This window comes from Manacus vitellinus, unplaced genomic scaffold (genome assembly GCF_001715985.3).
Source record: "Manacus vitellinus isolate BGI_N305 unplaced genomic scaffold, ASM171598v3 scaffold_29_pilon, whole genome shotgun sequence".
Taxonomy (NCBI): Eukaryota; Metazoa; Chordata; class Aves; order Passeriformes; family Pipridae; genus Manacus; species Manacus vitellinus.
Genome location: NW_021940207.1, coordinates 5,853,999 through 5,868,077, shown reverse-complemented (window position 1 = coordinate 5,868,077; position 14,079 = coordinate 5,853,999). Strand labels below are relative to the sequence as shown.

The 14,079-nt window shown below is 40.9% G+C and overlaps 1 protein-coding gene across 1 annotated transcript in view; it reads left to right on the top strand.

Moving 5' to 3' along the window:
- Nucleotides 1-14,079, top strand: part of LOC103758336 (probable cation-transporting ATPase 13A4) — a 36,444-nt gene that overhangs the window by 5,595 nt on the left and 16,770 nt on the right. The window contains exons 2-12 of the mRNA XM_018074947.2: nt 2,483-2,656; nt 4,506-4,643; nt 6,874-6,944; nt 7,037-7,117; nt 7,813-7,882; nt 8,699-8,833; nt 9,245-9,317; nt 9,435-9,566; nt 10,166-10,336; nt 10,760-10,917; nt 13,859-14,047. Of these exons, the coding sequence (XP_017930436.1) occupies nt 2,483-2,656; nt 4,506-4,643; nt 6,874-6,944; nt 7,037-7,117; nt 7,813-7,882; nt 8,699-8,833; nt 9,245-9,317; nt 9,435-9,566; nt 10,166-10,336; nt 10,760-10,917; nt 13,859-14,047 (1,392 nt within the window). The remainder of the gene's footprint in view (nt 1-2,482; nt 2,657-4,505; nt 4,644-6,873; nt 6,945-7,036; nt 7,118-7,812; nt 7,883-8,698; nt 8,834-9,244; nt 9,318-9,434; nt 9,567-10,165; nt 10,337-10,759; nt 10,918-13,858; nt 14,048-14,079) is intronic.

Below are 14,079 nucleotides of genomic sequence, written 5' to 3'. Positions count from 1 at the left end.
TTTCCCAGATGAGCTGTTTCCCTTGTTTACCCCTCTCCTATTTTTCAAGATAAGGAATACTGATGCATGCTTGGTTTTGGGGAGTGCCTTGAGATCTACGGATTCAAATCCCTTTTTGAGTGGAAACTGTTCTGGAATGAAAAGGCTTTAAAATGTATGCAGGCTTAGGTGGACTTGGATACGTATTTCATATATCAGTGCATGGTTTCCTAGGCAGAAAAATACAGAGTCTGTACTAGCTCTGTGGTTGTGTTGACATACCTCACCTGGGGAATCATTGAGCATTTCAGTGGAGAACAATACTGACAACAGAAGATGATCCCAATGACTGCCAATCACATGCAGAGCACCCAGTCTCCCCCTTCTTAATTGTATTAGCTACAGCCTTCTGTGTCAGACTTCTCAGACACTGGGTGTAAGTCACAGAAGCTGAAAATTAAAGGAATGATTCACTGGCAGAAGTAAGATGCACATGGCAACAATCTTGTTCTTCCCCACCCTGATATTCATGCCCATCCCAATTTGAAAATATTGTTCCTGTTATTCCAGGTCCAGCTATATATTGGAGGAAGTCCAAAGGCATGTCTTTTAACAGTTCTTCCCTTAGGCATCTCTGTCTTCTTGGGAGTTCCTTTGCCTTGCTGACAAGCTGTAAAGTCTGGATCCAAGCACGTGGATCTTGCTAGTATTGCTGTGAACAATAAATTCACACTGTTCTGTGTACTATTCTGTATACTGGTGCTGACAGTAATTCTGCAACTTTTTTCTTAAGGATATAACTAGAGAGGGGAATGGAGACCCTTTACCTGTTTATAGGAATATGAATATAAATAGCACAACTGCCACAGCAACTACCTTCTAGCAACCTTGCCTATCTACTGTCCTCTGTGGGCTTCCTTCTGTCTGCTGCAGAGCTGCCTTATTCTCTTGATCTGCTCAGAGGTTATAGAAGCCTTTGAAAATTCTCTGTGTACATCTCACAGGTGGTATAACCAGGTCCTGTGCAGTGCAGGCCACTTCCCAATATAGTTTACTGTATGTTTTCCCCCACAGTTGCCAACTTCCCTTTAGAAACCTCTTGGAGGTTACCTAGGATGACAGTGTGACTTTTGGAGAATGTCATAGAGCAGGTGTGCCGAGGCAGCGTGTGGAACCACTGGGCAGGGCCTGAATTTCACATAACAAGCAAAGACACCAGCACAGAACCAGGAATTATGCATTACTCATCCTTGCAATTACGTTGCCTTTTCTTCTCACCTTATAAATGGATCTTGCAATATCTGTGGCTGCAGATATCTGATCTTCAGAAGCAGATTGCACAGTTGCTGCAGATATACTAGGAAGAAGGAGATGTAGAAACTTTAATCCTTATGTTAGCAAATTCTCCTGTCACCTGATATAATTGCAGCCTTGCAATCTCCCATCTTAGCACAGTCTGGGTCTCCTCTATAAATTCACTGTATACATTTCATTTCTTGTTTACCAGGTCCCTGCTAGCAGTACTGAGAAGAAATTTGGCCATGGTACCAAGACCTGCAGCTCTTACACTGTAATGCTGACAGTCATCCCTTTGAAGTTTTGGGCAAGTCACCTTGCCTCACTATAACCATTTCCCCAGCTTTAAAAATGGAATAATAATAATACCCACTCATACAGCTACAATGAGTAGCTTCTTTTGTCCCTCTGAACATGTAAAGCATTCTGCAAGTATTCATTAGTTGTTCTTACTAACAGTTGTTATTATTTTGTGATGTTGGGCCAATGGTACATTGTCAAGCCCCAAATTCCCCATACTGGAGCTATCATGGAAGATGATAGCAGAGCTGCAAAGGCTATGTCTGTGCCAAGTTGTGCACAGCAGCTCCAGCTGGTGCAGGCACACGGTGTCATTCGGCACCAAGCAGAGATACTGGTTGATTCCCTTAAGTGTAGGTGCATTAATGCAGGGCAGCAGCAGTGCTTCTGATGCTGAAGCTGCCTCATCTGCTGCAGTGGGTCTGCACACATCACTCATCTTCCCCTAGTGCAGATGTACTTAAGTTCTTCAGCCGTCTCACCCAGCGACCTTAAAAAAGCTGATCAGACAAATCTTCATTCCTAACTTGGGGTCTAAAGGTTAGGACCTCTATATTTTTGTATCATTCCTGCTCATGCATACACATAACAGTGTTTCATGCCAAGTTTCACAACTAGATAAAAATATTGGTCAGGCTACAGCAATTTAGATTTTATGAAGGTGGATGAAAAGTTTTGTGGAAGAGGCGAATTTTTTGCAGTCGTGTTTAAGACACATAAAGAAGCCAAATACATGTTCCAGGACTTGTTTTTTTCACAGTGCCATATGTAACAAACAGTACCTATGGGAGAGCAGCGAATGATGGGAAGGTATAGCATTCCAGGCATTTCTTTGGCACAAATAGTATTTTAAGGAATTTAATAGTAATTTAAGTAATAGTATTTTTCCCTTGTCTCTGCTGTACAGGATATATTTGGCTACAAAACTCAAAACTGCCGAAAAGCCTTGTGCATTGCTGGATACATCCTGTCCTGTGGGGCTCTGTGGCTACTGTTTTACTGGAAGCCAGAGTGGGATGTGTGGGTAAACTGCATCCGCTGCAGCTTGGAAGAAGCAGATATTGTTCTCCTTAGAACAACAGTAAGTGCCTAGTTTAATCTTTAGATTAGTCCCTAGTATGTAGTTATTTGGAAGATAAGTAAATTGAAAGGAATCCAGTTGGCTGAAATCTCTTACATTGTTGTTTTCCTGCAATAATATTTTATGTGCACCATCGTTGATCTAAAGAATTCCCAAGTATTCCACAAATTATGTGTATGATGATGATTGGAATGGATGATAACAGCTGATCAGACAAGCTGAAAGAAATTGGGGTGATAAAAATTGTAATATCCGTGCTTTCAAGACCGTGTCATTTATTCTCAGTCCTTCCTCCTCCCTCCTGCCACCCCTGTGCTTTCTACCTTGTAGATCTGTGCTCCAGATTCTAAAGCATCTGTTTGATTGGCAGTGTCCAGCAGATCCTTTCTCCCTCCTTTTTCCTGGACTTGGCTGTCCCAGCGAAGATGCCCCTCTCTGCCCAAATTTATCTAGTGAGCCAAACTAAAGGTTTGTCTATCTCTGTCCCCAGCAGTGTCCAACAGTATAAGGGATCAGTATAAGGAAGAGGGCAAGCTTAGATTGTTTGTTTTCTTGGCTGTATGGATCCGTTTTCCATCGGCCCTTCCCTGTGTCCAGTAAGCTCACTTCCCTGTGTCCAGTCAGGCAGTTAATGTTTCAGAGCTGTTATGTTTTGCTAGTAGTTTCCTAATACAGGTTTCTCTCTGCTGAGGACTGTACTGAAGCACTGCAACATAAACAAACCCTGATTTTATTTCATGGGAGCTACTGCAACACTAAAGGAAGCAAACTGAGACTCGATTCTGAATCCCAGCTGAGCCTGAATATTCCAGGAGCTGGCAGGGTTGCTTTACTTCCAGAAGTTTGATTTGTTCTGCTTCAAAGATTCCTGAACAATGGCATTTTCAACGTTTGCAATTGAAAAATGGATCACTTGGTACCACTGTGTTTGAACTGCCTTCTTAAATGAGCAGGGCAGCATGCAGTTAAAATCCCAGGTTTTGAACCTCATAGATCTGCCTGTTGAATATTTTATAATGAAACAGTCTGCATCCTAAAAGGCTGGGGGTATGTTTTTCTTTTTTTAAAACAGCATATTAGGTTTAATATCCCTTTTTGATCTTCAGTTCGGTTTGCATTTTTAAATACCTAATCTCGTGTGTCATTTTAAAAAGCACTTTTCAAATAAATGGGGTTTTAAATGATCCCTTATGTAATTAAACAAGAATTGAGTCATATTATATGGTCTTGTTAGCAAGAAGCTTTCTCAAATTATTCTCTGTAAATTTGAAAATTTCATCAGCAATTTCTACCAATAATTGCTATCAGGCAGTTCCAAAGTTAAACTTATTTTATAAGATATAGGAAGATTACGAACTCAGTTTGTGTTAAAGGCCTGTCTAAGGTACCATAAGGGAGGCATGGTGCTAACACACTTCTTCCAATGAAGTGTTAACTCAGGAGTGACTGTGAGAAGGTATTGGCACTAAACATCTGTTTTTCAGCCCAGTGCTGTGTTCCTTTTGATCTTCCCTTTACAGTACGGTCACTGCATCTCAGATTGCCCTGTCCTGTTTGCCTGTCCTAGATCATGACCTGGGTGTTCACATTCCACCCTTATCAGCCAAGCACCAGATCTGTGGTCATTGAATTATTTGCAGTACTCACATTTTGACAGGATGGTGGTTCTGTTCCCATTCTGCTGATTTTTCTATCAGTCACAGGTGTTGTGAGTCTCCTCTTGGTTAATCCTTTCAAAAAGCTATGGCAGTGCTCTAGAAATGCCTACTGTAATCATTCTCTCCAAAGTAATAGTGAGTTTGTTCTGGTTTTGGGGGAATTGTGACACTTCTATTTTATACTCATTTAGGATGAATTTCGAATTTATTCTCGTGAGACTGTGACATGGATCTCTGTGTCTACACTTATCAAAAGCAGATCAGATTATCCAGCCGCTGCTGAGGAAGACTCAATCTTCAGCAAAGCCATAATGAAGCCAAGTTTTCAAGTAAGTAAAGTATTCCCTGCAGCATCTGGGAAATGATGGCAAACCTCAGCCACACTTCATGGAGTGAAACTGAGTTGTGAAACCTATCCAGCTAAGAAACTTGCAGCTTGAGAAACACAGTGAGCTGTTGAAAAACAAGATAGAGATTTTGGAGAACTGTACTCACCTCTGTAAGGACTGTACTCACTCTGAGGTGGGTTATGAAAAAAGAATCCTCCTTATTTCTGAGAGAAAACATACAAGTAGGAGAGCTTCAGGACACTAGGGTTGGCAGAGAAGAATCAGAACTCCAGATCAAAACCTCATTCCTGGCATAAGAATCAAGGAATTTAGGGGTGACTGTGTTTGAAGAGAAAATGTGCAGAACCAAAAACAGCTGCCACAGTAACATGAAAACAAGGATGAATGCAGGTGATGGGGAATAGAACAGAAAAGTACCTATGCAGAACTGCATCAGTATTTCCAGAAGTGTTTCATTAACACATTTTGCTTCCTTGCCTTTGTATGCACCAATTTGGGCTTTAAAGTACATTTACTGGAATCAGGTCTTGTGCTGTTAACTGTTCTTGTAAAAATGTCTCCTGATCTCTGTCAGCTTTGAGATCCCAATTAGGCACTGGGGAGAAGGCAGACAATTAATTGATCCAACCAGATGACAAGGTCTCTCATGAATTGAGTAAACATAATTATCTCCTGTTTAGAATAAGTACCAGACAGTTCAGTTATGTGTCTTGCTTAGCATTACGTGTTAAATTGGTGTGAGCAATAGGAACACAATGTTAACACATTTGTTAATATCCGGCTCTTGATTATAGATACTAGATCACTGCACTGAGGAATTCATAAAAGAGCTATTTTCCCTTTCAGGAAATAAATTTCTAACTTACTAGCATTTCTTTTTATTTCTACAACAATTTTTAGTAAATATTTTTATTATGAACCTAATTTTAGCTGAACAAAGATGCTGCAGCTGTTTGTATGGACATATATTAATGTACATAAGAAAGTTTAGTTTCAACTAGTTTAATCAATGGGCATAGTATGAAGAAAGTGGAGACTGGTCTGTAACACTTTTCAGAGGATTGAATTAGTAACATAAAAAAGCCAGATAACCTCAAATAATAGGCCCTTTGAATTCATATCAATCAAAACATCTAGATAGAAATGACCAGATTTCAAAGCAGCAAAGAGCAAACAGTTTAATCCTTCACTAGCAATTCAAAAGCCCCTACTTATAAGTCAATTATAAAGCATTTTTGCCATTTAAGCTATCTAAGTCCACAGGGTTATGTGTAGTGCCCAAGAGCTGTCCAAGGACCTGTTCTGACAGAGAGCTGAGTCCCTCATTTCACACTCCAGTTTTTAGCACTGCAAACATTGCAGCTCCTATTGCACTGACTACAGACCTCTTGTTAAGTGAATGACTGTGGTTATAGCTCCATTTTGAGATGGTGTGTGAGTTGAGTACAGATTTCATTGGCCTGTAATAATGCTTATTGCACTGGGTAGTCCCCTGGTACTGCACTGAGAGTCCCCTGGAGCTAATTTCTTTATCATTAATGTGTACAGGTGTATGGCCCTGCCTTCTGCCAGCTGATAGGAAGCACCATTATCTCTAATAGGCTTTGTTACTCTTGCACAGGACAGGACAGACTCCTTTTGCAAGTTATAAATGACTGTGTGTTCCTAATGGATAACTGCTCTGCAAGAGCTTACCATTAGCAGTGACTCAGTATCCTGGGATGGCCTTTCTTATCTCTTGTCATATCTGTTCAGCTGAAGGGCACAGCACCGTGCCTGGAAATGGCCCAAAGCCCCCTGCTTTCCTCAAAGCCAGACAGAAGATAAGGGAGTTGTTGGCTGAAGACAGGATTTGACAACTGTTTGTGTACCCACCATGGCATCAGTGATCTCTTCCATTCGTGCTACGAAATGAGTGAAGACTCTATTCCTTTCTTCACAAAAGTGGGAGAGATGAACACTGCTTTGTACTTGATTGACCTAAAGATTTCTAAAGCTTAGTGGTACCTGACTGAGGTGGGGATCCCACCCTATAATTTAACTAGAGAGTTAGTGTATGCAATCCTGTCTTCTTCCCCTTCTTGCCCCCATATAATTTGCCTTATCTGTACTTGACCCCAGTGAGGATGCCTAGCTGAGACGTGAGCAGGCCTGGGAGAATTTTTGTTTGCTATGTTGCATGTATTGTTGTCCCTGTCTTATTTTGCAGGTGAAAACTATCCAAGTACAAAAAATCCGCTATGTCTGGAATATCTATGCAAAACAGTTCCAGAAAGTTGGGTGAGTGCACTGCACTGGTTGCACAAGTCTCTGAGGAAGTCAAGCTTCTTTGTGAATAATGTCCTAAGGAAGACACTCCCTTTGTATTTTAGAGTCCTAGAAGACCACCACACTTGTTCAGCTATACATGCAAAATTTGGTTCTGGTCTCACCTGCAATGAACAGGATGTCAGGTACATATTTTAAAACATGATGACTCAACATATGGATTTCAGAATGTAAATTCACTGCTCTTGATGCACTTTCCAAGAGTTTCTTCTGTATTTAGTAGTATGCACGTAATTTTAGATGAAACAGCCATGTATGAACACACTGAATGAAAAGGAGAATTTTGTGTATTCCTTGTCAAAGTTTTTGAAATGTCTCAGTATTCATCATTGTTACTGTTACTGTTCTCCATCAGGAAATAACTATGTCCTATAACTAACTTTAAGTAGTTCTTATTTGGAGTGAGAGAAAGTCTCTGTGAAACAGTGCAGATAAGTTGTGTGTTTGCTTCTTCAGTGGGGCTCCATGTAATTGTATTGAACGTCTAAATCAGCTAGTCCTGGTAGTTGAATTTATTCTCATAAACTACTGTTATCTTTAAACAAGTTACAGAATATGTATTCTTAAATCTGCTAAATAGAGAAATGATCTTCAGTTGATTGAATATGGAAAATCCAGCTCTTGACCTTAGCTCATGTTAAATCTTACATTCAAATCAGCTTTAACTTTTTGCAGAATTATTTGGTTTTAGATTATTTAGTTTTCTTGAAGAAAGACCCTCACAGCCTTTAAACCGGGATCAGTGCAAGCTCTCAGGAATATTTCTTGAGTGATATTGTCACTATTTTATCTGTAAGTGATGTGTCTTTCTCCCATACAGGAGAGTTATATGTGGGCCAAACACTATTGATGTTCCAGTGATCCCTATTTGGAAACTACTCATCAAAGAGGTTAAGCATTTCTGTTGCTTTTATTCTAAGCTGCTTGGGGAGGCAGAGTGTGCATATAATTGATTCTATATCTGAATTAGCTTCCCACTACTCACTCTTCAGGCATACTCCTTTTTCAAATCCTGTTTAAAGCTGTTCCGTGAAATCACCATAAATTCATTTATTCTCTATTGTTCCCTATCCTCCATCCACATATCTGTATGGCTGGTTGGTATTTGTATGTATCTGTGTCCTGGGAGCTCATTTTATTGTCCTTACGAGGGCCAGTGAATGTTTATAAGCTGCACTGGAAACCAAACCTTCCAGGCCAGGGCTGTCTCTTAATCAGCAGAGGTTAAGTGAACAGCAGTTCCTGGTGCATGCCCACAGCTGCAGAGAGATCCAATGAGCTCATGACTCTGGGTACAGCACCGTATAAAGCAACATCTTTTCAGTCGGGAATTGGTTATATGTGGTCTAAACAGGGTGTTTGTGGAGATGTGCCTGTGGTATGTGAGCTCCATGCTGACAGCACAACCTGCTCTTCTCTCACCTTTGTTACATTTCTTGTGAGAAGCAAACAAAGCAAGGATTGGGCTGAGTCATTCACATCCCAAATAACATCCTATTGGTCCAGGTTATCTGGTGCTTCTGTCAGATGGAAATGGTCTAATCTGATTAGACTGAAGCCACTGCTAAGAAAACTAGAAAGGGGGCCAGGAGACACATCACTTAATATCTTTTATTCCCACCCTTTTCTAACACAACGGACTGTTTAGGTATACTGAGACCACTTAAATGTGACCTGCTCTTTACTATTGCTGTCTCTCCAAATAGGTCCTAAATCCATTTTACGTGTTCCAGCTGTTCAGTGTGTGTCTGTGGTTTGCTGAAGATTACATGGAGTATGCTACTGCCATCATAATCATGTCTCTCCTCTCAGTATTTTTGACTGTATATGATCTCAGACAGGTGAGACACCTCACCTTTTTCCACAAGGACAATTTATTTCTAATGTCTGGGAAAGGTGAGGATGTTGCAATATGCACACAGTGCTATGAGAGTTACTCAGAGGTTTAGTTCCATGACATTGTGTAGTACCAGGTGCAGTGACCTGGGCTCCTAGTCATCATAATCTCTGTGAGGTACTTTACTCACATCTTCCTTCCCCATTCCAGTGTTTCCCTTTGTGACCTTTTGTTACACCTTCTCCATAATTAGGGTGGGGAACTTCTTTCTCAGTGTGATTGTATAATTCCTGGTAGGGCTAGACCCCAGTTTGAGGCCTCTCATAACCACAAATAACGAATGGAAATAATTGTTAGTGGATAAATTGCATCATGTAAGATGTAACACTTTTGTGTGTTCTCCTTTAATTTATAGCAATCGGTTAAACTTCACAGTCTGGTTGAGTCTCATAACAACGTCACGGTCACTGTCTGCAGAAATACGGAAGGTGATTCCTGTACATTTCTTTCTTCAATGTATTTTATTTCTATAGCAATTTATATCAAACACAAGCATGTATAGTATCAAATTTCTTTAGAGCGATTTCCTGTTCTGTCACTTACAGGTTTCCAAGAGCTGGAATCACATCATCTTGTTCCTGGAGATATGCTGGTTTTGAAAGAGGGCAAAACCCTTTTGCCTTGTGATGCCATCCTGATCAGCGGGCAGTGCATTGTAAATGAAAGCATGCTGACAGGTACAGCTCATCCCTTCCAGGTTTGCCATCTAAACATCATCATAGCCCCATGGTTTCAGCTGTCAGAAAATAATTAATCTTTGTCATATTAGTATCTGCTTTGACATAAACAGGATATTTGTCACCTGTCAAGCGTTGAACTAAAGGCTCTCCTTTTTACTAGAGAGGGAAAATTGGGAATGTCATGTTTAAGCTCCTTGAGGGAATAGTTAGTGACCTGCACATGAGGTTCAAAGCAGGTAAACAACTTGTGACCATCAAGTGCAGCCATGCAACAGAAGTTCAGGCCTCTTTTCAAGTCTGTATATCTACAGCAGGGGTTTGGCATCCTTGGAATGCTTTCAGTTCTCAGACTTACAGGAAGCTGTTGTACTGATGCAAAGGAGAGCTCTTCTCTGGCAGTCTGTTTGTTTGCTAGGCTTCAAACTCCATTCACTCTGGAGATGTCAAAATGTAAAAGTAAAATTTCTCTAAACTGGTTTCCCTAGTAAATACCTCTGACTTACAACCTAGATATCTAGATACTGTACTTATTTGAACCTCTGCAGGCTGGTGTTAAGTGTACTGCAGTTTTCCTTATCTGAGCTAATCTTCCCTAGGGGAAAGTATTCCAGTAACAAAGACCCACTTACCCCAAGCTGATGACTTCAAGCCCTGGAGAACATACTGTGCAGAGGATTACAAAAAACACGTCCTCTTCTGTGGAACAGAGGTCATACAGACCAAGGCAGACGACAGAGGAGCAGTGAAAGCTGTGGTGCTGCGGACTGGTCAGTCAACACTTCAGTTTGCTTCTCCTTTCATGATTTTTCTTGCTGGAACAGTCTTATTTAATGTATCCAGTCACATTTAGTTAAAGACATAAATCTAAATTCACAACAGTCAGATGGAAAATTATTATCCTGGGCTGGGCTAAGCCAGAATGCGTTGTTTCTGTTTGCTTGGCATAACTTTTACAAAAACTACCAGCTTATGATTAAAAATGAGAATTTTGCTTTGCTTCCAAAATCCCCTCGTTAGGACAAAAATAACTTTTTTCTATACTCTGCAGATTAGGTCACATAGACCAAAATGAAAGATCTGGGTCTTCTTTCGTAAGTTGCAGATATTGAGTAACTTTGAAGCCCTCCATTCTTTGTAGAGAATTTTTGGAAATGTTTTCTCCTCTGAATGATTTTAGTTTGTCTTTCTAGGTTTCAATACAGCCAAAGGAGATCTGGTGAGGTCCATTCTCTACCCTAAACCCATGAACTTCAAGTTGTACAGAGATGCCCTCCGGTTCCTGATGTGCCTCATAGCATTTGCAGCCATTGGAATGATCTACACAGTGTGTGTATTTGCACTTAATGGGGTGAGTTACTAAATGCAGGAGAAATGGTCACACTTAGTTTTAAAGAGATCTGAAACTTGAGTGACTTCATAAGCATTTATATATAAAAACATAGCCCTTGTCGCTTTCCTTTTTACCTTAGTATATGAGGCCATTTTACAATGAATTGGTGACAGTACACAAGCTCTCACATATTCAATTCCAAGGTGCCAAACCCACTGTTGGCAAATCCTGTGCAAGCCCTGCATGCCTTATCCACAGTTTAGCGCTCTGTAAGAGCCTTTTACAGACTTTTTTGTGGCACTTTTTTTGTAAATTCCCAGAAAAAGCACAGGTGAGTCGTGAGTTAAATGGGACACAGGTTTATCTGTATTTGTGAAAAGGCAACTTTCCAAAAATTTCAGTTTAGAGCAAAGACCCATCTATCCCTGTCCTTTGTCTCTGAGAGTGACTGGTGTCAAATACTTATGGAAGATGGTTAGGAAGAAGGGCAAGTATAGAACAATTCTTCTCTGTTATAGTCTTCTAATTTCTTGAAGAGAAAGGTTTAGCAGTTCAGTAAGCTGTTTTTTGTATCTGGATCATCTTGCTGTAATAGTCACTGAAAATCTGCCACAGGGAGGTTTAATCTATTTCTGAATTAATTTGTCTTGGAGTTGACAGCACCTGTGGCAATGATCCCCACAGTTTCATTATGTACTGTGCAAAAGTGTTCTTAAAGCTTCTGTCTGAAATGCTGAAGGCACTGTAGGTTTTTGTTTTAGAGAAGTAGCAAATAGCTGCTTTATGTTTGATTTTCCTGTACTAATTATGACTTAAGAGATCACTGGCCACCCCTTCAGCCACCTTTCTTCCATGTTACAGAGCCTTGAACAATACAAGTGTAAACGAGATCCCTGAAAATCGACCCCTGAAAATGCTACAAAGAACTCTCTGTTTTCTTCTGCCTTTTTTCCCCCCCGTATCTTTGTATAGTCATTTGGGGGATGGTGGGGTAGTGAAAGGGAGATAACCTACACTTAGTTATCACTCAGCTTAATACCTTTGAGAACTCTGGGGATATAACTTTTGCAAAGGCAACTATCCTGTATCGTCTGAGTCACCAACATCTTGATGTGGAACTAAGACTTACTGTGTTTGGAAGCAGCAAGGGCCAGCTATTCCCTGGGGGAGGCAAGCCAGGAGCCAAGGGTGACCAGAACACAGATAGTTCGCTCACTGACCAATGCACAGTCATATAGTACCTGAATGTGGTGGGGAGAGCTGGGTGCCCATCAACAGTCCCAGGCAAGGCAAAGTGGTAAATAATCTGGGGAGTACAGTCAGAAGCAGAAGAAGATGAGGACAAGAGACAAGGCTACGACACACATCTTAAGGTGTCCGTCCAAGAGACTGGGCCAGAGGCAGGTACATCTACAGGGACTGAAGGCCCAGGGCTGAGCTTAAATGGAGCTCCTGAACCCATGAGCAGAAGGTGTGGATGGAGATGAGGCTAGTGAGGGTAACTAAGGCCTATTAGTGCACCTAAATCTCTAAATCTCTGGAAAGTTCACCTGAAACCCTTTTAAAACATTTCACTCATTCTCATGCATTGAGGTCACTGTAAGAAATAGTTATACACTGTAAACAGTAGTTATGCAAGTTTTAAAGCCTAATTGATTCAAAACTTTTCCAAAAGCTTTCAAGAAATCACTTCATGTCTTGATAATTATCTGTCAATGTAAAGTCCAAGTCCCGAGTTGCAAGGTTCATTCTGTAACTCAGCTTTTGAATAGTTTTTCTCCTGGGGAATAATTTGCAATCAGTTGGCTCAAAAGATTATTTCCCCTTAGGATATCAAAGCAAGTGTGTTTAAGAATGTATGCTGGTGTCTGCTTTGCAGTTTTTCCTTTTTTTTTTTAAGTTAACTTCCTCCTTATAATATGTAAAATACATGCTGATGTTATCTCAACTGCTGAAATTGTCTTGTCAGACTAGTGTAAGATTGAGTCACAGGATGTACTAAATGCTTTCTTTTCTGTGAGTGTGTTTATCTAAAGGTGGGTGGTAAGTGCTTCATTCTAACATAAAATAGATAGAAGTATTATCAAACTTGTGCCTTCTGTGGGCAGAGACAATATCAATGTAGAGATAATCAGAACATGAGGGCAATTCAGCACGTCAAATGCAACATGATTTGTGGTCCAAGTCTCAAGCTCAGAAGTAGTAATAGTAGATCTCTGTGATGGTTTGCGAGTCTTTCTGAATTGCAGATTGGCTTTAGTTTGCACTGTCTCAGTTCTGGGGCCTGAACTGAAACCCATTCAATTCTTTAGCAGTGATCCCAACTGCCAAGAGTAACGATGCCGACACTGAGCATGCTGGCAGTCAGTTTTACACTGACCTCTAAACTCCCAAATTAGAGATTGCTTTTAGAGTGTAACTGTTACTTCCATGTCTCTAACTGCAGGTAAAAGCAATTTCCTTTTGCATCTCCTAGAACATAAGATCAGAAGAAATCATTAGCTCACACATTCTGCCCTCCTTTTCAGCTCTATCCCATATGTCTCACCTGTCATCCTAACATGCAGTCCAGAGCTATGCCTATAGGCAATTGGATGAATGCCAATGCAAACAGCAGATTCCTGTGTGCTGTGTCATGGGAAACCGGGTTTGACTGAGGGTGCAATAATCTAGTTGGCATGTTTGAGCTGGTGCTTTGGAGGAGACTGTGGCAGGTTTGTTTGTATGGAGAATGAACGAAGACCTGGAGGCTGCTCTTTAGCAGTGGTGAGGCCTTAAAGCCTCTGGTTAAATCAAGCTGATTAATTTCTTATGGAGAGTAATACATAATGTACCACGGCCAGAAAACAGTGCAGCCTGAAGCACCCGCAGTGGAGGGGAGGAGGGTGAAGAAGTCTACACTTGGTGCAAGCAGCACTCCTTGACGCTCTCTTCCTGGTAACTGCCTTTGTTATGTCAGGAGGAGGCAGGAGAGGTGGTAAAGAAGGCTTTGGATGTTATCACTATTGCTGTCCCGCCAGCTCTGCCAGCTGCCTTGACAACTGGGATCATTTATACTCAGCGGAGGTTGAAGAAAAAGGGCATCTTCTGCATCAGCCCACAGAGGATCAACATGTGTGGACAGCTGAACCTCATCTGCTTTGACAAAGTAATGGCTGTGTGGTGGTTATGCTCTTATTG